We start from the raw sequence: 24,539 nt of genomic DNA, 5'->3' as shown, positions 1-24,539 counted from the left end.
CAGTTTGAAAGCATCAATTCTTCAGCACTCAGCCTTCTTTATGGTCAAACTCTCACATCTGTACATGACTAATGGAAAAACCATAGTTTGACTATATGGACCTTTGTTGACAAATTAATGTCTCTGCATTTTAATGCACTGTCTAGATTTGTCATAGCTTTCCTTCCAAGGGCCAAGCATCTTTTAATTCCATGGATGCAGTCACTGTCTGCTGTGATTTTTCGAGCCCAAGAAAATAAAATTTGTCTCTGCTTCCACTTTTTCCCCTTGTATTTACCATGAAGAGAGAGAAACAGATGCAATGATCTTAGTTTTTTAATGTTGAGTTTCAAGACAGTTTTTTCACCTTCAGCAGGAGGCTCTTTAATTCGTTTTGCTTTCTGCCATTAGAGTGGCATCTAATGTGACATCTAGAGTGACATCTCCATATCTGAGGTTGTTATATTTCTCCCTCCTACCAATTTTGATTCCAGCTTGTGATTCATCTGGTCCAGCATTTATCATGATGTACTCTGTATATAAATTAAATAGGGTGACAAGTACAGCCCCGTTGTACTCCTTTCTCAATCTTGAACCAGTCAGTTATTCCATGTCCCAGTCTAACGGTTGCTTCTTACCTACATATAGGTTTCTCAGGAGACAGGTAAGGTAGTCTGGTATTCCCATCTCTTTAAGAATTTTCCACAGTTTTTTGTGATCTACACATTCCCAGTTGGCACTAGTGGTAAAGAACTCACCTGCCAATACAGGAGACATAAGAGACATGTGTTTGATCCCTAGGTTGGAAAGCTTCCCCTGGAGGAGGGCATGGTAACCCACTCTAGTATTCTTGCCTGGAAAACCCCATGGACAGAGGAGCCTGAGAGACTACAGTCCATGGGATTGCAAAAGAGTCAAGCATGACTGAAGTGCCTTAGCATGCATGCCTACACAAAGGTTTAGTGAAGTCAAGGAAGCAGAAGTAGATGTTTTTCTGTAATTCTGTTCCTTTATCCATGATCCAACAAATGTTGACAGTTTGATCTCTGCTTCCTCTGCCTTTTCTAAACTCTTCTTGTACATCTGGAAATTCTTGATTCACATGCAGCTAAGCACAGCTTAAAGGATTTTGAGCATTACCTTTGCTAGCATGTGAAATGAGCACAATTGTTTTGTAGTTTGAACATTCTTTGGCATTGCCTTTCTTGGGATTGAAATGAAAACTGACCTTTCCACTGCCGAGTTGCCCAAATTTGCTGACATATTAAATGCAGCACATTAACAGCATTATCTTTTAGGATTTGAAATAGCTCAGCTGGAATTCCATCACCTCCACTAGCTTTGTTCATAGTATGCTTCCTAAGGCCCCCTTGACTTTGCACTCTAAGATGTCTGGTTCTAGCACGTGATCACACCATCATGGTTATCTGGGTCATAAGACCTTTTTGGTAAAGTTCTTCTGTGCATTCTTGCCACCTCTTCTTAATCTCTTCTGCTTTTGTTAGGTCCCTACCATTTCTGTCCTTTATCATGCCCATCCTTGCATGAAATTTTCACATGATATCTCCATCTTGAAGAGATCTCTAGTCTTTCCCATTCTATTGTTTTCCTTTACTTTGCATTTTCCATTGAAGAAGTCCTTCTTATCTTTCCTTGCTGTTCTCTGGAACTCTACATCCAGTTGAATATATCTCCCTTGCCTTTCACTTCTCTTCATTTCTCAGTTACTTGTAAAGCCTGCTAGACAACCACTTTGCCTTCTTGCATTTGTTTTTCTTTAGGACTGTATCAGTCACAGCCTCCCATACAGTGTTACAAACCTCTGTCTGTGGTTCTTCAGGCACTGTGTCTACCAGATCTATTCCCTTGAATCTATTCATCACCTCCACTGTATAATCATAAAGGCTCTGATTTAGGCCATACCTGAGTGGCCTAGTGGTTTTCCCTACTTTCTTGAATTTAAGCCTGAAATTTGTAATATGGAGCTGATGATTTGAGTCACAGTCAGTTCCAGATCTTGTTTTTGCTGACTGTACAGAGCCTCTCCATCTTTGGCTGCAAAAAATATATCAATCTGATTTTGGTATTGACCATCAGGTGATATCCATGTGTAGAGTCATCTCTTGTGTTCTTGGACAAGGGTGCTTGCTATGACCAGTGTGTTCTCTCGACAGAACTCTGTTAGCCTTTGTCCTGCTTCATTTTGTACTCCAAGACCAAACTTGCTTATTACTCCAGATATCTCTTGACTTCCTACTTTTCCATTCCAATCCTCTGTGATGAAAAGGACATCTTCTTTTGGTGTTAGTTCTAGGTCTTGAAGTCTTCATAGCACCAGTCAACTTCAGATTCTTCAGCATTAGAGGTTGGGGCATAGACTTGGATTACTGTAGCCTTGGAAACACACTGAGATCATTCTGTCATTTTTGAGATTGCACCCAAGTACTGCATTTTGGAGTCTTGTTGACTATGCACGCTACTCCATTTCTTCTAAGGGATTCTTGCCCACAGTAGTAGATATAATGGTCATCTGAATTAAATTTGCCCATTCCTGTCCATTTTAGTTCACTGATTCCTAAGTTGTTGATGTTCACTCTTGCCATCTCCTGCTTGACCATGTTCAATTCATCTTGATTCATGGACCTAACATTCCGGGTTCCTATTCAATACTGTTCTTTACAACTAACTGTCATGTCTTCCTTGGCCCAGCCACTTCATTATTTCTGGAGCTATTAGTAATTGCCCTCTGCTCTTCCCCAGTAGCATATTGGATACCTTCCAACCTGCTGGGCTCATCTTCCAGTGTCTTTTTTTTGTCTCATTTATATTCTTCCTGGCATTCTTGCGGCAATAATACTGAAGCGATTTGTCATTTCCTCCTCCAGTGGATTACATTTCTTCTCTATAATCTATCTTGGGTGGCTCTGCATGGAATGGCTCATTGCTTCATTGAGCTATGCAAGCCCCTTTGCCACAACAAGGTTGTGATTCATGTAGGGGAACCATGCACCAATTTACATACTCACAATCCCCTAGCATGAAATTTCTGCTTTTTTTCATATCCTTACCAACACTTGTTATTTTATGTCTTTTTAATAATCATTATTCTGACAGTGTGAAGTGATATTTCATTGTGTTTTTTTAAAAGATTTTTTAAAATGTGGACCACTTTTTAAAAGTCTTTGTTGAAATTGTTATAATACTGCTTCTGTTTTATGTTTTGTTTTTTTGGCCATGAGGTATGTGGATCTTAGCTCCCTGACTAGGAATTAAACCCACTGCCACCTGAATTGGAAAACGAAGTTTTAACCACAGGACAACCAGGGAAGTCCCTTCACTGTGGTTTTGACTTGCATTTCCTTGATAATTAGTGATGCTGAAAACTTTTTTATTTGCTGATGACCATATATCTATTCAGATCCTCTGCCCATTTTTAAATCAGACTGTTTATTTTCTTGATGTTGTGTTGAATAAGTTCTTGGTATCTTTTGGATATTAATCCCTTATAACTCACATCATTTACAAATATCTTCTCACATTCTGTAGCTGATGTTTTTGTTTTGTTGATAACTCATTTCTCTGTGCAGAAGCTTCATAGTTTGATGTAATCCTATTTGCTTATTTTTGCTTTTGTTTCACCTGAGCTGGGAGACATATAAAAAAATTTTGTGAGGACCAATGGCAAAAATTGTACTGCCATTTTTTTCTAGAAGTTTTATGGCTTCATTTGTGAATTTATTTTTGTGCATGCTGTGATAGAGCAGTCCAGTGTGATTATTTTGCATGTAGCTGTTCATTTTTCCCATTGCCATTTCTTGAAGAGTGTCTTTTCCCCATTGTATATTCTTGCCCTCTTTATCATAGATTAATTTTCCACATAAATGTGAGTTTGCTTCTGGAATCTCTAATCAGTTCCATTAATCTACGTGTCTGTACTTTTGTGCCAGTACTGTTTTGAATACTGTAGCTTTGTAGTAGAGTTTGACATCATGAAGTGCAATCCTCTCACTTTATTTTTCTTCTCTAGATCGTTTTGGCTATTCAAGGTGTTTTGTGTTTCCATATAAATTTCAGAATTATTTTTCCTAGCTCTGTGAAAAATCCCATTGGTATTTTCATAGGAATTGCATTGAATCTCTAGATTTCTTTGTATAGTATGGTCATTTAAACAATATTCTTCCATTTTATAAATGAGTATATTTTCCCATGTTTGCATCATATATAGGTGTTTTTTTTTTTTTAATTCATGTCTTAGAGTTTTGGGAGTACAAGTATTTTATCTCTTTAATTGGATATGTTCCTAAGTATTTTGTTCTTTTTGATGTAATGGTAGATGGAGTTGTTTTCTTAATTTTCCCTCTCCTTTTATTTAATTTTAATTTCTAATTGACATTTTACTGGAATGTGTTATAAATGAATTCTGGTTGATTTTGTCACTCACTAAATTTTAGAATTTTTGTTCAATATATTGGACACAATTTATAGTAGTAATTTCATAGATCACAATGCTAATTTGTGGATTATATATTCAGATAGAATAATGTTTTTTCAAATTAGACCACATACATATTAGAATTTCAGTCAAGGTCAGATCTACTGAGTTGGGGAGCATTGTTCTTTGTGACCCTTTTCATTATAATGTTGAATCCATTACATAGAACTACTCTGGAAGTACGTGTTAAACATTTGATAAAGCTAACAAAATGACAGAAATACATTTTTAATTACTACAAATTTGCACATTCTAGATTTCACCTTTCAGATTCTGTTTTAATCTTAACATTACATGTATAAATTTTATATCTAGTCATAATTAGGTATAATTTGCCACCTTTTAAAATCATTTAATTTTATTAGAATATAGTTGACATACAGTATTCTGTTGGTTTAAGGCTTGCAGCTCAGTTATCAGTAAAACAGATACATGTATCCTTTCTCTTTCAGATTCCTTTTTTTGAGGCATTCCAGTGCTGGAGCCTGCAGGCTGTTAGATGGTGCCTGGTCTTTGTGCCAAAATGGAGACCTTCAGGTGAGCTCAAGCCCATCACTATGTCCTGGGACCTCTGCCACCAGTGCCCTTAGCCCTTCAGTGAGCCATAGCCAATACGACCTCCCCAGGAGATGCTCCAGGACCCAGAGGCAAGTCTAACTCAGTCTCCTATGGAGTCACTGCTTCGTGCTGGGTCCCAGTGCACGTGACTTCTCACGTGTGCTCTTCAAGAGTAGAATCTGTTTCTCCCAGTCCTTTTGGATTCCTGCACTCAAGCTCTGCTGGTCCTTAAAGCCAAATATTCTGGTCTTCTCCTCCCAGTGCCAGACACCCAGGCTGGGGAGACTGATGTGTGGCTCAGAACTCTCACTCTGGTGGGAGAACCTCTATGATATAATTATTTTCCAATTTCTGCCTTGTCCATCCAGTGGGTATGGGACTTGATTACATCATGAAAATGCCTCTACTGTTGTCTCATTGTGGCTTCTTCTTTGCCCTTGGATGTAAAATATTTTTGGTTGATTCCAAGTTTGTTTGTTTGTTTTTAAATCTTTTAATGTATGGTTGTTCAGCATTTAGTTGTGATTTTGCTGTTTTTGTGAAAGGAGGTGAGCTCAAGTCCTTCTAATCTGCCACCTTGTCTGGAATCGAGCAGCTGCTTTTACTTCGGATGCTTGCTGACTCTTTCCTCAGTGTGTCCCGGCCGTTATTCCTCTGATATGGGTTGTGCAGGTGTGGCAGCCAGTTCTTGCTCCCCAGAAGGCCGTGTTAGTGGTGGCGCTGCTTGAGCTGTCCCAGGACAGCAGGGTCAGTCCTCGGTGTTGCTCGCAGGTTCCCTAGCAGAGGCAGTTGCCTGTACCCGCTCCCCGGAGCTTCTATAGGTGGTGTCCTGTTTATAGAGAACACACACGCAGGGAAAGAAGCTCCTCGGGTGGTCTTGCCCTCTCCTCATGCCCACCTCTCTCCCCTCCCCCGCAACAAGGGCACCTTTCTACTCTGTGCGGGCACAGACCCCTCTGACTGTACCCTCACTGAAACACTGCAGCCTCGTCAGCCTGCCTCTGTGCAGCCAACCTGAGTCCTTTCCCTGGGTCTCAGCTCCAAAGGCTAAGCTTCAGCGCCCAGCCCCCACCCACACCCATGGGGGAACATCTCAGGCTGGGGAGTGTGTGATGGGAGTGCGGGCCTATAGGTCAAGTGTTTTTATCATTACAGGGTGTTGTATTGTTGTCAAATGACTTTTTTCTACATATATTGAGATGATAATATTTTTATATTGTATGCTATTAATGTGATTAATTTATTAACATATTTAATTATCCTTCTATCCTAAGAAAAATAACTACTTTGTCATAGTGTATTATCCTTTTAATGTGTTGTTAACTTTAGTTTGCTAATATTTTATTGGAATTGTTGCATCTATAGTCATCTGAGATATTGGTATAGTTGTTTTTGAGATTTGGATCAAATACCCGGGACAGTTTGGATCTTCCTTCTTCCCAGCCCTGTAACTAAACCCAATTCAGTTTCCATCTGGCCCTGTTCTCTAGTTTGCTATTTGTCTCTTATTACCAAGATCTTTTATTGCAATGATTTTTCAGAGCTAGTAATAATATATTTATGTGAATTTTTGGATGAATTTTCTCCCCACATTCTTCTATAGCTTTTGCTGTTTGTATTTCTCATCAATGTCATCACTGTATCCATACTATCCAGCAAGTAAAAAATCTGAAGTTCTTGCAGTATCCCTCACACCTTAGAAATCTTAATGCCAAGTTTCTCTAGGCACTCCTGAAATCATCAGCATCAGAATGATTGAGCTTCTGAAACAAGAAGCAGAGGCTGGACAGCAATTAGATAGTGACTATTAATTTTATACACAAATATTTGTGGAGTCAATAGTATAAATAAGACTGATATATATAACAGTTAGAGGTGTTATATAACATGCACATGTTGGGGAGCTGGGATGTGGACCCAGGTAGTCTAACTGTGGAGCCTGGCATCTCTATTATGTACCTAATGGTCTTGCTTCAGTTAGAGCTCTTTGAGGTTCTGTGGAATAGATGAATGGGGCAGTCTGACATCAATCTGAAGCACTTATATTTTTAGTGGAATTTTAAAAGTTTTGGTTAGCTTTTTATCAGGGAAAACATCATTTAATTAAATACAGTATCTATAGAAACCAGATTGTTATAATATTATTTCCTAATTTTATTCTGACTTGCAGTATCATTTCCATAAGAATGAACCTTATTGACGGAGTTCACTGATAATATTTATAGAAATCTGTGGTTCAACTCTGAGACATTTGATATCATCAGTATGACTAATAGGAATAGAATTTCCTCTGGTAGAAATCGTCTTAATGGTGGTCTTGTTTATCAACCACAATCAATGAAAACTTTATTGGTTATCAGCTATGTACAGATACAGAATCTGGATTAGAAGAGAAAATAAAACCTTAAGAAGTAGTCCTCAGAAAAATTGCAATTGAGTTGGAATCATAGGGTATGTTGCCAAAAAAGTGCTCAAAAAGGGGGTTAATTTAAAATTGAGCCAGTAACATACATCTAAATTGGGTTTGAAAAGTCTAATTCAGATCATCTGCACCAGAATTGTCACACCTGTCATTTAACACGCCGCCAGTAGTGTAATGGTGACTGCACACTAGAAATACCTGAGATTCTGAATTAGAGTGCATCCTGAGTCAGTATTTTAAAGAAAATGAATGAATAAAACCTCCAACAAGGGTTTCTAAATAAGTCCGTGTTAAAAATCATTATTCTGGAGTATACATTCCAGGCACTAGAGAATGTATCATCTTTGTATCCTCAGCACCTTGCAAAAGATCATTGACAATATTTCTTTTTTTTGTTGTTGTTTCTATATATATTCTTTAATTTTATTTTATTTTTAAACTTTACATAATTGTATTAGTTTTGCCAAATATCAAAATGAATCCGCCACAGGTATACATATGTTCCCCATCCTGAACCCTCCTCCCTCCTCCCTCCCCATACCATCCCTCTGGGTCGTCCCAGTGCACTAGCCCCAAGCATCCAGTATCGTGCATAGAACCTGGACTGGCAACTCGTTTCTCATATGATATTTTACATGTTTCAATGTCATTCTTCCAAATCTTCCCACCCTCTCCCTTTCCCACAGGGTCCATAAGACTGTTCTATACATCAGTGTCTCTTTTGCTGTCTCGTACACCGGGTTATTGTTACCATCTTTCTAAATTCCATATATATGCATTAGTATACTGTATTGGTGTTTTTCCTTCTGGCTTACTTCACTCTGTATAATAGGCTCCAGTTTCATCCACCTCATTAGAACTGATTCAAATGTATTCTTAATGGCTGAGTAATACTCCATTGTGTATATGTACCATGGCTTTCTTATCCATTCGTCTGCTGATGGACATCTAGGTTGCTTCCATGTCCTGGCTATTATAAACAGTGCTGCGATGAACATTGGGGTACACGTGTCTCTTTCCCTTCTGGTTTCCTCAGTGTGTATGCCCAACAGTGGGATTGCTGGATCATAAGGCAGTTCTATTTCCAGTTTTTTAAGGAATCTCCATACTGTTCTCCATAGTGGCTGTACTAGTTTGCATTCCCACCAACAGTGTAAGAGGGTTCCCTTTTCTCCACACCCTTTCCAGCATTTATTACTTGTAGACTTTTGGATCGCAGCCATTCTGACTGGTGTGAAATGGTACCTCATAGTGGTTTTGATGTGCATTTCTCTGATAATGAGTGATGTTGAGCATCTTTTCATGTGTTTGTTAGCCATCTGTATGTCTTCTTTGGAGAAATGTCTATTTAGTTCTTTGGCCCATTTTTTGATTGGGTCATTTATTTTTCTGGAGTTGAGCTGTAGGAGTTGCTTGTATATTTTTGAGATTAGTTGTTTGTCAGTTGCTTCATTTGCTATTATTTTCTCCCATTCTGAAGGCTGCCTTTTCACCTTGCTAATAGTTTCCTTTGATGTGCAGAAGCTTTTAAAGTTAATTAGGTCCCATTTGTTTATTTTTGCTTTTATTTCCAATATTCTGGGAGGTGGGTCATAGAGGATCCTGCTGTGATGTATGTCAGAGAGTGTTTTGCCTATGTTCTCCTCTAGGAGTTTTATAGTTTCTGGTCTTACGTTTAGACAATATTTCTAAAGAGGAAGCCCTCATTTTCTCCTCTGGTTTTGTCTCACCTGTCCCTATTTCTAGTACTCTCCATTCTTTCCTAACTTGGGGGACTGTATTATTCCACACAATATTAAACTTCAAAAACCTGGGAGTAACTGTAATATTTTGTCCTTTCTTTTTTAGTACAAGTAGATCATGAAATTCTTTCCCGTTTCCCTTCTGAATACTTCTAAAATCAGTCCACTTTTTCTATCTAGCTTCCTATATGCCAATCAAGAAGTTTCTCACCTTGACAATAGCCTCTTAATTGGTTCTTTCCTGTAGGTATTCTACCAATAACCCATATTCCATCCAGGTTTTCCCTGAAATGCCAATCTCATCAAACTGTTTTCTGCTTAAAAACCTTCAGCAGCTTCCAGTTACCTAACCCCATGTCATCTGGAGGGGGCTCCAGGCTATGGTCCTTTTTATTTTCAGCGTCATCTTCCACTTCATATTAGCTACTTATCACCCTACCCCCAAGCCATACTGAACTCATAATCAGCTCCCTCCAGGTTCTTGCATGCGCCCCTCAGCTTTCACATACTCTCCACTCTTGTAATTGTATTGCTGCCTCTTTCCCTTAACTCAGTATCATGGCAACCTCCTCTGGCCACTCAGTCTAGCTAGGTTATTGTATTGTAAGCTCCCACAATATATATATTATTTCTTACATCAGAGAAATAATTCATTTCTTATTTCTATAAGAAATAAATGTGGGAACAATCATTTCTTATAGCACTTTATTGTAAATTCTTGTTAAATTTTCAATATTCCTACCCAGCAGTTCCATTAAGGAAGGTGCTGCTTTTTATTTTAAATAAGGCTCTACTTCTAACAGTTCAGTTGAATAGAGAATCAGTAAGTATCTTAAATGACAAATGATGCAGTTAATTAGGATCTGAAAAGCTCTAGGTCAAAATGATGATGCTGGCTGGGAAGATGATTATGGTAACAATATATAATAATCATGGAGACCATTGCTGAGAGCTGACAGTCTGGGCCCTATATATTAATTATATCATTTAGTCATCATTACCATCCTACTGTGCAGTTACTATTACTTTTTTAAGGATGAGGAAACTGAAGCTTGGAAACATCACATAATTTGCACGGGGTTACACAGCTATTAAGTAGTAAAGTCAGAAGCCAAATCTAAACAGCAGATTGCAGTTACTACGTGGCACACTGCTCTCCTAAGGACTAGGTCAGTATCTATCAGGTTTAGGAATTTTACAGATCAGTATAATTTTGCAATTATAAAAGGAGGGATTAGAGTGCAGATAAAATGGTATCTAACCTAAGTTTATTAACAGTTTCACTATTTACAATAGTTATCAGCTATCCCATAATTTCACAAAAGGTCAGTTTTTCTTAAACAATTTGAGAAAACAGTCCTCAATATAGAAAATTGCTATTGTTATTCCAACCTTGGTACATTATATTTTGTCCTTATATCAGTGAATATATTTTACAAGTAAACTTTAAAGACATGTCAGGGTCCTGAGATACTGAAAAATTACTATGATAAAGTAGTTTTGAAAAACTAAACCCATGCATCCAAGAAAACTCAAACTTTGAAAAACTTCACGAGTGTGCGTTTTGGTAAATATTTTAATCCACTACTACTTACAATATATAGTCAGGTGACTGAGTCCAGATTTAATCTTGAAAACATTCATGGCAGCAACAGAGAAACTGCCTAATTTATCATTACAATAAATGTGTTGAAGAAATGTTAAATCTAGCACACTTGACACTGGTGTATGCTTTTTTAAAATTTATAATAGATATGAACATGTGACATGATTACTAATTATAGCAAATTACATTGGCTTTCCAGTTACATAGTAATGTTAAATTTTTAAAAATATGCTTATTTAAAATAATCTATTAAATAAAAATATTATTATATAGTATTGTTGATTATATACCAATTTATAGAAAACTGTATTGGTGCTTTGTGAATAATGACCCAATTTTAAGATATAAAGAATTTGAGAATCAAGAAGTGCCCAAGACCTTGAAGTTATCAGACCTTCATATAAGGAACTTAAAATTTTCAGCACTAACCCATAAGGTCAGAGAGAACAAGCTTTTCATATCTAAAATTCTAAGGCCTCGTTGAGATATTGCAAAGAATAAATGTTAAATACACACACATATTTTTAGTGTTATACTTGAAGTAATGGGGCAACTGTGCAGCAACGGATAGTTGATTTTACTGTATTAAATTGTTGTTTAGTACTGAGTCGTGTCTTAAGTAGAGGTGTTCTGAATGTGTTTGCAGGTAGAGGGAAGAAAGTCTGTAGAAAAGGGAGACTGAATATGCTTGAGAAAGGAGGATTGATGAGGCGTGGTCCCTAGGGAAGAGGTGGGGATGGGATCAAGATGATTGATAGAGGAAATGAGGGTAGCAGGGAGTAAGAGGATTGATTGAGGGGATAAATTGGTTCAGAATGAAGCCAGATGTTCAAAAAGCAAATGTTATTCACCTTACCCTTTTTACTAGTTTCCCTGTTAAAATGCCTTGATCAGAAACAAGGAGTCAGATTTTCCAGTAATCACCATCATTGGTAGCCCACATACTACATTCCTCTTCTGTGTAGGTATTCTTGCTCTCTTTCTTAAAGAGTTCCCAAAATGAAAAATAGGCTTACATTATATTAGATTCTACAGAATACCAGGCTCATTACTTAATAGGTGAGCATAGGAGGGCAGGTGGTAAGCTGGTCTAAATGTAAAAGGCATATACAAGTTAAAAAATTCTGTATATTATATTTCACTGTGTCAGCTTTTATTTGCTATAACGTAGCTATCAGCTAGGAGGGATAGTTGTGTTAATCACATGTATAACAGTTATATGCATTTCATATATTTCACTTGTTTCTTTCAAACTATTTTCCCACAGTCTTTAAAGAAGCATGGAAACATTATTTTTGTATAGAAAAAAATTTCTTACGTAAGTCAAAAGTTTGTTTTAATAAGTTCCTAACTATCTTGATGGCAGAAGCACATGTGAGAAGGGTCAGAGTTATGCAAAGGAGTTGCAATTAAATTTGTTTGTGAGTTGAGGTTGAAACTGTAAAAGCACTTTTATAATGCCAGATTTTATTTTCACAATCTACAATTCTCTCCACTGGAAAGCCTGCTTTCTTAAACTGTATGTATGACAGAGACCTCTGGTTCTTTGAACTGAATTTTAAATAATTAAATAATCAAAGCTGGTGACTTTAAATGATAAACTTTTATTCTGAATATACTGTTTTTGCACAAGATTTAACACAACATTTTCTGGGATTATAAATATTTTTATAACAGTAATATACAAATTTTTACAAAAATGTTTTTATCAGGCTAATTTCCACAAAAGTGTCAAGAGAACATAATAAAGGGGAGAAAGTATCTTTTGTTCACAAAGCCACTTGGCCTTTTTCATGGATGCACACTGAGCATTTCAATAAAAGTATCCCTAATAGAAATGATCCAACAACATACAGCACAACAAAAAAGACAGCTCTGTCAGGTCACACTGTAGACTTAATTGGCATCTTTTCAAGACAGTATCCCATTAGTCTCAGAATTTCTTTGAGTTAATCTTGTGAATTAGAAATAAAGTAGATGAAACTGTTGGTAAAGGTTTTCTAAGACTTTAACATCCTGGAACTTTTTCAAGAAATCAAGAAACTTCATACCTTTGCTTTATTGATTTGTTCTTTACAGAAATGTACATGGAATAATAGCAGTATTAACATTCTGTGCTATGGGAAAACAACACAGGTCCCGGCTCCAGATAATTGTAACATATTTGAAACTGTGGGCAGGTGAGACCATCATTCTACTGTATCCTCTGAGTCACAACATCCATTTTGTTTCCCTAGGTCAGCCTCTGTACCTCTAGACACTTTAATGTCAACTAACATGATTAATGGAATAGTTCAGAGTTTAAATTAAGACATAGAATTTAAGCTTTGGTGGAGAGAAAGATTTAAATGAGATGTAAAATACAAAAGAGCATCAAATAAGCAAGTAACACTTGAGTTGCAAAGGTCACTTAAAAGGGATACTGCCTATTTGAACCCAGTAAGGCCAGTTTTAAAGTTAATAAAAGGAATAGTATAGGAAAACTTACAAATGGCAGCAACACTGTCTAGATTTTTCCAAGTTAAGCAATAATGCCTCAAGCATTAGAAACATGAAAAAAGATCATACTAAAATCTTATTAGACCCAGGACCTAAAAATCTCTTCAGTCAAACTTGCTAACTATGTCATGTTAAAAACCTGTTACAAATATGGACCACGATTGGTGTTTGGCAGTAATGCTGGTTGTTCAAATGAAGAAAATATAAACAAATCATTAATGCAAAATCCATTTCTGTTATTCAACTCCAATACAAGACTTATTTTGGTTTTGTTTTAGTGAAAACTACACAGCTGCGTGAGCACAGCAAAACATTAGGTAAGCAAAAGGAGTTCAAAAGCTTTTTTCTTGATCTCTTGTACTATTAAGTCTTTGAAAATTAATATTATAACAGGCTGTGATTTAAGTTATTGTTCAACAATCAAAACTCAGAAAAATCCTAAAGTAAACATAATAATTGGATGGGATGAGTGTTACGGTCTTTCAAAATGCATGAAGACTAGTATTAGGTATGAGAACAATTTTTAGTCAGAGAGCATGTTCTTACCCAATTTATTAACATATATGTGGCTGTCATAATATATGTTTAATTTATAACAGAAAATAAAGGATCATGGCAAGACTCATATACATAAATATATTTTGATGGCAAATGAAATCAAATAGGACTCTGCCAGGAGATGCCAAGTTTCACTGTGATGAACACAACATGTAGTTGATGAAAACACACTTCAGTGACATTAGCCATGAAAATATATTTAATAGATTTTAAAGATAATTTTAAGGTAGTCTGTTGTATGCTGGAAGCAATTTGCTTGTTTTAATGTGCGTCGTTTATGTACACAAGCTAACATAACTATATTTCGATATCCCCTTCTCAACACTTTCATGATTTAAAATAGTCTAGCAAAAGTTAACAATAAGTTTTAAATATTTAATTAACAAACAACATGATTTAAACATATTGTTACTAGAGTGAGAAGTTCCATATTTTTTTAAATCACTTTGGTGTTTTCTAAAATGTCAATACCAGTTACAAATGAGACTACAAAACCACAACAATGTATTAGAAATGGTAACTGATGTCAACTCTTAGAACGATAGTTGGCAAAGTGATTCCATTTCCCCCTAGCCCCGTTTTTAAATAAAAAAATATTTTAAATAAGGAAATGTACACAAGTGGTGCCTAGGGTATAGTAGTGGTGAAGGGAATTACAAATGTGTGCAAAGCTAAAAACAAAACAAATATATCTTTTAAACTATGCTAAAGAATTGGTTATATCTTTGATATATGAAGCATATTAAAGCATACTGGATAATGTTAATAAGATTTTTACTTAAAAATGATATATAAGAAAATTTCCAGCATAGACACATACCAGTTTCTGGCATGTTTGAAAAAAGAGCAAATATCTGCATACTTCCAGCCTTCAGCAGAATTATTCCCTATAATTGTTACACATTCATTGTTTTTATCCTTTCTTCAAATACTGTTTAACCCTGAAAATAATCTTTTAAAGCATAAATAAATTCTACCATATTACTCTATAATGAAATATCTGATTTAATACACTAACCATTTTCACTAATGAGGTTGTATAAAAACAATTTTGATTATTCACAATCAAGTATTCATGTGCATACATAGAGATTCAAGGTTTCCTATTTGTTCAGAGTATTGTAAAACCCTCATCAAACTGTGTGGAAATTTTGGTCAAGTGCTCGTATCATTTAAAACGGAGGCAACAAAAGCAGCAGCGAGTTTGGGATTGTACGTGCTACTATTCCAGCGAACAGAGAGGAAACCTAGGATGTCTCTTCACTGAGAACATATATGTACTCTTCAAAAAATAAATGTGTCAAATCTGATTTATGTACTTAAAATATCTGTACATAGGTTTTCAGGCAAAAGCACGAATCTGTATAAAATCCATTAATTCCCATTTCACCATTTACCTAATCCAATCATTCAGCATTTACATTGCACAGTATATTCAGAGTAGTTTAAAGACATTTTAAAAGATGACTTAAGTGCATTACACTGCAAGGTTCAGATTCTTACATAACAATAATGTCACTCAGTTAACTTTTCAATGGACTATACTCTACAGTAAGAGAGAAACAAACCGAAGTTAAAATAGCAGCAGCATCATGCAAAATACCCTTGGTAACCAAAGTTCATTTATCACAAGAAAAAACATTTCCCCTCCCCCCAACAAGCTTTTCTTAGAGCATTTTGAAGTTTCTGGCTAGCACTACGGAACTTTACTGTGAACAAAAAGGACATTACATCAAAGCATTTATTAAGGGCTCACATATATGAGGACATATGTCGCATATTAATTCTACCCTCAAGCACCTTTAATTAATTTCTTAGTTATTATTTTCAAACAATCAATCCATTATACCCACCAAAACTTGGCCATCATTTGTGTTATATTTCTGGCAAAGAAGCCATTCTTCATAAGGCATTTTATTCATGGCATTTTTTTTTTTGTAGAAAATAAGCCATTATTTCTATTTTGTCAGATTATACCAATGTTAATTCTTTCTCCCTCTGTCTCTCTCTATATATTTCCAATAATAACTACTCAAAGCAGGAAATAATTTTTAACAGAAGAGTAAGTGAAGGAAAAAAAAAACAACTCTTTTCCCCAAGAGATTTTCTTGGTAAAAGAACAAGGATTGCAGCAAGTCAAAATCAAGACAATTTGCACGATCCATAAACAACTGTGTGGGGAGCCCTTTAACATGTAATCACCAACAATGCAACAACAAGTTTTCAAAATTTCCAATAGAGCATGTATAGAATTCTGCTTCGATGTTATACATAGATGATGCAGCATTCACACAAGTTGAAGGATCTGACACCCTGACATGCAGCCAGTGGGTGCCTTATGAGTCTGCGTCTTAGATGGATGCCATGGGGTGGGCCCAGCTAGTGGTCTGCTGAGTTCGCAGTTGACCCTATTTTAATGCAGTTGAGGGCTCCTGTTTCAGCAGGGTCTGGAGTTGAATCTGCAGATTTGGTTTGAGAAGGTCATAACTGGTGGTGTCTGCTGCCAGATAAGAGCCAAAGTAGCACACACTGGATGCCGATGATGGACCACAGGGAGGGGTTTAATCCAGAGACACCACCACAGTCGGTATAGTCCTCCTGTTGGAAAGAAAAGGGAAAAGAAAACTCCTGAAAAATATTTCCTAAGACATCTTTCCAAGTACCCTATGCTTAGTCCACTCACCTTAAAATGCTGCTTTGCTTTGAATCCAGATAAATTACATTGTCCTATATTTCACTATTCAACAATTTTGGATTAATCAATTTTCCCAGGACCATTTGAAGAATGCCTTACATTTTTAGTTGTAGAGTCTGATGATTATTAAAGGAAATACTTTAATAATAAATGCTGAGTTGAGTGATACACCAATTTCTGAAGTAAAAGAAAACCCTTACTTTCACAGTGTCAAGCATCCTTATATATTTATAAATATAAGATATAAAAATGTAACAGTCTGTTTTATAATTCCAAAGAATTAACATATTAGCAATTATGCTCTATAAGGCAAAGTTTGAGACTGGTAGAATAAATAAGTAAATTTGAAAAATGAGGATTTATTTTCCATATCCAGTATCAAAGGTTGTACATGTAGCATCTGGACCTTCGTCAAGAATTAAACAAACAATAATGTAGTTGCACCCTCAAGGAAGGACACTTTGAAAACTTATATCCAAAATAAAGAGCTAAGCTAGCAAGAGAGATTTGTTCTATTCAGAGAACCATGAAATACAAGCTACCCATTTGCTCATTTGCATCCCCTATTGTCTACTCGTGGATCATTAGATTCCTTGGTAACACAAAGTTACTTTTATTCCTAGGTTCTGTATTCTGTAATATTTTTTGCATCCTTTGATTCCTTTATGAATTGCATTTTAAAAAAACTTCCTATCTTAAGAGGTAAAATGACTAGGCATAAGATAAGCTACAAGGATATATTATACAACATGGGGAATGTAGCAATATTTTATAACTATAAATGGGATAAAAACCTTTAAAAATTGTGAATCACTATATTTTACACCTGGAACTTTAATATTATAGGTCAATTATACTTCAAAAAAAAAAAAAAACTCCACAAGAAAATCCCTTATCTCATTGTTTTCCTAAACATCTTTTAAGAATTCACTAATCCAAGGTTCATCTAATAGTCAGAATAACAGGTTATGAAAGAATATAGTAAGAATATTTTTACAAAGACTCTGAACTCCCAGACACTAAAACAATGGCTCTTTTTGCTCAGTAGCGTTTAATACAGTGCCTGTCACCGAGCATATAAATTTCTTCTTGAATTGTATTTTAAGGCAGTAGAAGTCTGTTAAAGGTAAATCTGAAGCAAAATAATCCACTAAAGAACATTTTGTTTTTCACATCTCAGAGGTGGGATTCCTGGATCGTATAGTAATTATATTTTTAATTTTCTGAGGAACCTCAATATTGTTTTCCATAGTGGCTGCACCAATGCACTCTCCCACCAACAATGTGTAAAGATAGTCCACAGCCTTGCCAGCATTTATCTCTTGTCATTTTGATAATAGCCATTCTAACAGGTATGAGGAGATACTCATGGTTTTGACTTGTATTGTTCTGATGTTTAGTGACATTAAGTATCTTTTCATGTACTATTGGACATCTGTACATCTTCTTTGTAAACATGCTTATTGAGATCCTTTGCTAATTTTAAAATCAGATTATTTCTTTTATATTGAGTTATATGAGTTCTTTATAGATTTTGGATACTGGCCCCTTATCACGTACATGAATTGCAAACATTCCCTCCCATTCTATGGGCTACCTTCTAATTCTGTTGTTTTCCTTTGCTGTGCAGAAAATTTTAAGTTTGATGTTATCCCACTTTTTTGTTGTTGCCTTTGCTTTTCCATGGTGACAAGTCCAAACAGTCATGACCAAAATCAGTGCCAAGAAGATGACTCCCTGTGTTTTCTCCTAGATTTATCATGGTTTCAGGTCTTCACGTCATTAATCCATTTTGAGTTGGTTTTTGTGTATGGTGTTAAGATAGTGGTCCAGTTTCATTCTTCTGCATATGGCTGTTCAGTTTTCCTGTTACTGCAGCTGCTTAATATAGTGAACAGCTATACATACATATAGTAAACATAATATAGTGAACAGCTATATATACATCAAATCAAGATGTATCATGCATCCAACTTTCTCCTTCAAGATTGCTTTGGATATTTGGGTCTTCTATAGTTTCATATATGTATTTTAGGATTGTTCTAATTCTGTGAAAAATGTCATTGAAATTTTGATGGTGATTGCATGGAATCTGTGAATTACTTTGGGTGGTATGGATGTTTTAACAATTCTTCTAATCTCTGAGCTCTGAATATCTTCCATTTATTTCTTTCATCTCTGCCTTATAGTTTTCAATATATAGGTCTTTCACTTCTTTGGTTAAAATTATTCTTATTCATTTTGATGCAATTTTAAGTGGAATTACTTTCTTAATTTCTCTGAGAGTTCATTATTATTATACAGAAATAAATGTTCTTTGTACATTAATTTTATATTTTGTATTTTTACTTAATTTATTAACTCAGTTTCTTGGTTGAGTCTTTAAGACCTTCTATATATAATATCATGTAGTCTATAAATAATGCCTTTATTATGTTGATACACATTCCCTTTATATCCACGGTTTTGAGAGTTATCATAAACGGGTGTTGAATTTTTGCTGAATGCTTTTTCTGCATCTGTTAAGATGATCGTATGATTTTTAGCCTTCATTCTATTAATGTGTATATCACATCAGTTGATTTTGTGGTTTGTGAACAATCATTGCATTCCAGGAATAAATCCCACTTGATCATGGTGTATGACCTTTTTAAAGTATTGTTGAATTAATTTGATAATGTTGAGAATTTTTCATCTATTTTCATCAAGGATATTGACTTGCAATTTTCTTGTAGTGCTCTTGTCTGGTTTGGTATCATGGTAATAAGACTGGCTTTGTAAAAATGAATTAGGAAGTATTCATTTCTCTCTTATTTTTTTGGAGTTTACAAGGGACAGGTATTAATTGTTCTTTGAATGATGGTAGAATTCACAAGTGAGGCCATCTGGTTGTGGACGTTGTTGGAAGGTTTTTGATAACTGATTCAATCTTCTTACTAGTAACTGGTCTGTTTAGATTTTCTATTCCTCCATGAATGGGTCTTGATAGGTTGTATGTTTCTAAAAAATTATCCATTTCTTCTAGGTTGTTGGATTTTTTTGCAATTTTAAATTGTATTACTATTTCTTCCTTGGTCTGTTAATATTTGCTTTATATATTTAGGTGCTTCTATGTTGGAGAAGGAAATGGCACCCCACTCCAGTACTATTGCCTGGAAAATCCCATAGACAGAGTAGCCTGGTAGGCTACAGTACATGGGGTCACAAAGAGTTGGACACGACTGAGCGACTTCACTTTCACTTTATGTTGGGTGCATAAATATTTACAAAATGTTTATATCCTTTTGTTAGATTGACCTTTTTTATTATGTGATGATCATGATGTCTCTTACTACAGTTTTTGTATTAAAGCCTATTTTGTCTACGTATATACCTATCCAGCTTTCTTCTGGTTTCTATTTGTATGGAATACCTTTTTCCATTTCAGTCCATGAATGTCTGTAAAGTTGAAATGGGACTCTATAGTTATTATAACTGTTATAAATATAACATGTTTATTTAAACCTCATAATATTTAGTGCTATATATACAATAAGTTATAACATCTTACCGACTTATTTTGAGACTTAAATTCAAATGTATTCTGAAACTACTCTTTTCTTCATGTTCTGTGCTTTTGATTTCACAATTTACATATTTTTCATCTGTGTAACCACTGGTTATTGTATGATAGCTATTTTTACTATATTTGTTTATGTGATTAACCCACTGTCATTACAATATTAGATTATTCTGAATTTATCTATTTTTACCAGTGAGATTTATACTTTGATATGTTTTCCTGTTACTAATTAGTGCTGTTTTGTTTCAGTTTAAAGGAGTGCCTTTAACATTTCTTGTAAGGTCAGTCTAGTGGTAATGAACTCCAGTATTCGCTTGTCTACAACTCTATTTATCCTTCGAATTGGAAGGACAGTTTACTAGATAAGAGTGTTTTTGGTTGGTAGGGTTTTTTCTCAGTACTTTACATACATCATGCTACTCACATCAGGCTCGCTCATTTTGGTGGAAAGATACTGGTAGCCTTAAAGGTCTCTTTGTTTGTAACAAGTATTCTTGCTTCTTTTAAGATTCTCTTATTACTTAAAAATTTTTAATATTAGAGTATAGTTGATACACATTGTCATGTCAGTTTCAGGTGTACTGCGAAGTGATTCATTTATACATAGACATATATCTACTTTTTGGGATTATTTTCTTATATAGCTTATTACAGGAGAAGGCAATGGCACCCCACTCCAGTACTCTTGCCTGGAAAATCCCATGGACGGAGGAGCCTGGTGGGCTGCAGTCCATGTGGTTGCTAAGAGTCGGACATGACTAGCGACTTCACTTTCTCTTTTCACTTTCATGCACTGGAGAAGGAAATGGCAACCCACTCCAGTGTTCTTGCCTGGAGAATCCCAGGGATGGGGGAGCCTGGTGGGCTGCCGTCTCTGGGGTCACACAGAGTCGGACACGACTGAAGTGACTTAGCAGCTTATTGTAGAGTGTTGAGTGGCATTTCCTGTGGTTTACAGTAGATCCTTGTTGATTATCTATTGTAGGTATATTAGTGTGTATATGTTAATCCCAATCCCAAAATGTATACCTCCCTGACATTTCCCTTTCGGTAACGATAAGTTTGTTTTTGAAGTCTGTGAATCTGTTTCTGTTTTGTAAATAAGTTCATTTGTATATCATATTTTTAAATTCCACATATAAGTGATATCATATGCTATTTGTCTTTGTCACTTACTTCACTTAGTGTGATAATCTCTAAATCCATCCATGATATTGCTGCAAATGGCAATATTTTGTTCTTTAATGGCCAGATAATACTCTGTTGCATATATGTACCCCAGGTTCTCTATACCTATTCCTCTGATGATTGACATGTAGGTTGCTTTCATGTTCTGTCTATTGTAGATAGTGCTGTGATGAACACTGGGGTGTCTGTCTCTTTTCCAATTATAGTTTTCTCCAGATCCAGGCCCAAGAGTGGGAGTGTTATATCATACAGTAACTCTATTTTTAGCTTTTAAGGAACCTGCATATTGTTCTCCACAGTGGCCACCTTCCCAGCAACAATGCAGGAAGGCTCCCTTTCCTGCACACCCAGTGTTTTGTGGACATTTTATGATAGTTGTTCTGATTGGTGCAAGGTGACACCTCATTACAGTTCTGATTTCAATTTCTCTAGTTAGTGATGTTGAGCATCTTTTCATGTGCTTTTTGGCCATGTATGTTTTAGTTACTTATAATTAATTTTTATTAGTGTATAGACGATTTGCAACATTGTTGGTTTTCTCTAGATAGCAAAGTGAATCAATTATATGTGTGTATAGATAGACAGATAGAATGATTGATTATGTCATATATGATATGACAGATAGAAAAGAATGATTCTTTTCCCATGTAGGTCATTACAGATTATTGAAAAGAGTTCACTGTGCAAACAGGTTTCCATAAATTATTATAGTATATAATAACATTTTAACAAGTTTAAATTATTTTGTATAGTCAGTATATGTCATTCCCAATCCCCCAATTCACCCCTCTGCCCCCTTTCCCCCTTAATAACCATGTTTGTTTTCTATATCTGTAACTCTGTTTTTTGCTTTGTAAATAGGTTCATTTGTACCATATTTTAGATCCCACATGTCATCTGCATGTCTTTGGAGAAATTTAGATCTTCTGCTCATTTTTGATTGCATTGTTTATTGATATTGAGCTGCATGAGCTATTTGCATGTCTTGGAGAGTAATGCCTTGCCAGTTGATTCACTGCAAGTATTTTCTCGCACTGTGTGGACTGTCTTTTCATTTTGTTTGTGATTTCCTTTGCTGTGAAAAAATTCTTGAGTTTAAGTAGGTTCCATTTGTTTGTGTTCATTTTCATTACTCTAGGAGGCTGATCCAAAAAGATAGTGCTGTCATTTATGTCAAAGAGTATTCTGCCTGTGTTTTCCTCTAAGAGTTTTATAGTATCTGGTTTTACAATTAGGGCTTGAATCCATTTTGAGTCTATTTTTGTGTGTGGTATTAGAGAGTGTTCTAGTTTCTTTCTTTCACACATGTAGCTGTTCAGTGTTCCCAGCACCATTTGTTGAAGAGGCTGTCTTGTCTTCTTTGTCATAGATTTACCAGAGATTGTCTTGCCATCTTTGTCATAGATTTACTCTTGAAAATTTAGAGACCAATACAAAGACACATTAATTAAAACATATTAGAAATAAAACACTATGTAAATTTAAGGCATACATGTTAATTTGATAATTTATGTACTGTAATATAATTGCCATTGTAGTGATAATTAGCACCTCTATTATATTACATAAATATCCTTTTTTTTAGTAGTTGGAATAATTCATTTATTAGTCTCTTAGCAAGTTCGATGACTATAGTAGTTTTCTATATTCAGTGTACTGTGCATTAGCTCTCTAGAGCTTATCTACTACCTGTTCTAAGATTTACCCTTGAACAACATCTGTCTTATCCCCTACCCCCTATTCCATGGTAACCACCATTTATTCTGTTTTTATGAGTCTGGCTTTTTAGATTTTACACACAGTACTTGTCTTTCTTAATTAGCATAATATGCCCAAAGTCCACCCATGCTGTTGCAAAGGGCAGTCTGCACTTTCTCGTGGCTGAAAAGTATGTTGTTGTGTGCCTATATGCACACATAAGCATAAATGCCACCTCTTGTTTATCTGTTCACTGGTTTACGGACATCTAGGTTGTCTCCATATCTTTTTTTTTTTTTTTTTAAACTTGACATAATTGTGTTAGTTTTGCCAAATATCAAAATGAATCCACCACAGGTATACCTGTGTTCCCCATCCTGAACCCTCCTCCCTCCCCATACCATCCCTCTGGGTCGTCCCTGTGCACTAGCCCCAAGCATCCAGTATCGTGTATCGAACCTGGACTGGCAACTCGTTTCATACATGATATTTTACATGTTTCAATGCCATTCTCCCAAATCTTCCCTCCCTCTCCCACAGAGTCCATAAGATTGTTCCTGACCATTGGGAATAATGCTACACTGAATGTGGAGTACGGTTATTGCCTCAAAATCCTGTTTTCATGTCTTTTGCATATATACCCAGAAATAGAATTGATGGATCATAATACTAGATTTATTTTTATCTGAGGAACCTCCATATTGGTAGCACCAATTTACATTTCAACCAACAGTATATAAATGTTCCCTTTTATTCGTATTTCACCAATACCTATTGTCTCTCATCTTCATGATGATATCCATTCCAACAGGTGTGAGGTGGCAGGTCACTGCAGTCTTGTGTTTCCTTGAAGAAAGGTCTATTTAGTTTTTCTGCCTGTTTGTTAGTTGGATTATTTTGTTTTTGAGTTTGAGTTTTTTATATATTTTGGATTTTGGAGATAAAATCCCTTATCTGATACATGGTTTGCAAATTTTTTCTTGAAATCTGTTGCTTTTTCATCTGGTCAGGTGTTGATTTTGCTGTGGAGAAGCATTCGAGTTTGATGTAGTCTCATTTGCTTATTTTTGCTTTTACTGCATGTACTTCCGGTGTTACATCCAAAAATCATTGCCAATAACAATGTTGAGGAGCTTCCTATGTTTCTACTAAGTTTTATAGTTATTAGGCTTTATTTTTAAATCTGTTATCCATTTTGAGTTAATTTTTGTGAGTGGTGTAAGATAGGAGTCCAATTTCATTGTTCTGCATTTGTTTATCCCATCTCCCCATCATCATTTGTTAAAGAGGCTATTATTTCCCATTGGGTGTTCTTGGCTCCATTAGCAAATATTAGTTGACAGTGTATGCAGGGATTTAATTCTGCTCTGTTCTGTTGTCTCTGTCCATTTTTATGCCACTACCATACCTTTAAAAATAATTTATTATTACTGTAGCTTTGTAGTAAAGTCAAAAACAGGACATGATACCTCCGGCTTTGTTATTTTTTCTGAGAAATGCTTTGACTATTTGCAGACTTTGTCACTTCATATAAATTTTG

The 24,539-nt window shown here is 35.6% G+C and overlaps 1 protein-coding gene across 6 annotated transcripts in view; it reads right to left on the bottom strand.

Annotated features, from left to right (window-relative positions):
* Positions 1 to 12,380: 12,380 nt before the first annotated feature.
* CACNA2D1 (calcium voltage-gated channel auxiliary subunit alpha2delta 1) overlaps positions 12,381 to 24,539 on the bottom strand; it is a 519,970-nt gene continuing 507,811 nt past the window's right edge. For 5 of the 6 annotated variants that reach the window (XM_024990478.2, XM_024990480.2, XM_024990485.2 and 2 more), the window contains one exon: positions 12,572 to 16,454. In XM_024990478.2, the coding sequence (XP_024846246.1) occupies positions 16,338 to 16,454 (117 nt within the window). In that variant the 3' untranslated portion in view covers positions 12,572 to 16,337. Of the gene's footprint in view, positions 16,455 to 24,539 lie in introns of all 6 variants that reach the window. The other variant, NM_001205987.2, reaches the window with a different exon arrangement.

This window comes from Bos taurus, chromosome 4 (genome assembly GCF_002263795.3).
Source record: "Bos taurus isolate L1 Dominette 01449 registration number 42190680 breed Hereford chromosome 4, ARS-UCD2.0, whole genome shotgun sequence".
In the NCBI taxonomy this organism is placed as follows: Eukaryota; Metazoa; Chordata; class Mammalia; order Artiodactyla; family Bovidae; genus Bos; species Bos taurus.
Note: the sequence above shows the minus strand (reverse complement) of the source record. Positions and strands in the feature narration are given on the sequence as shown.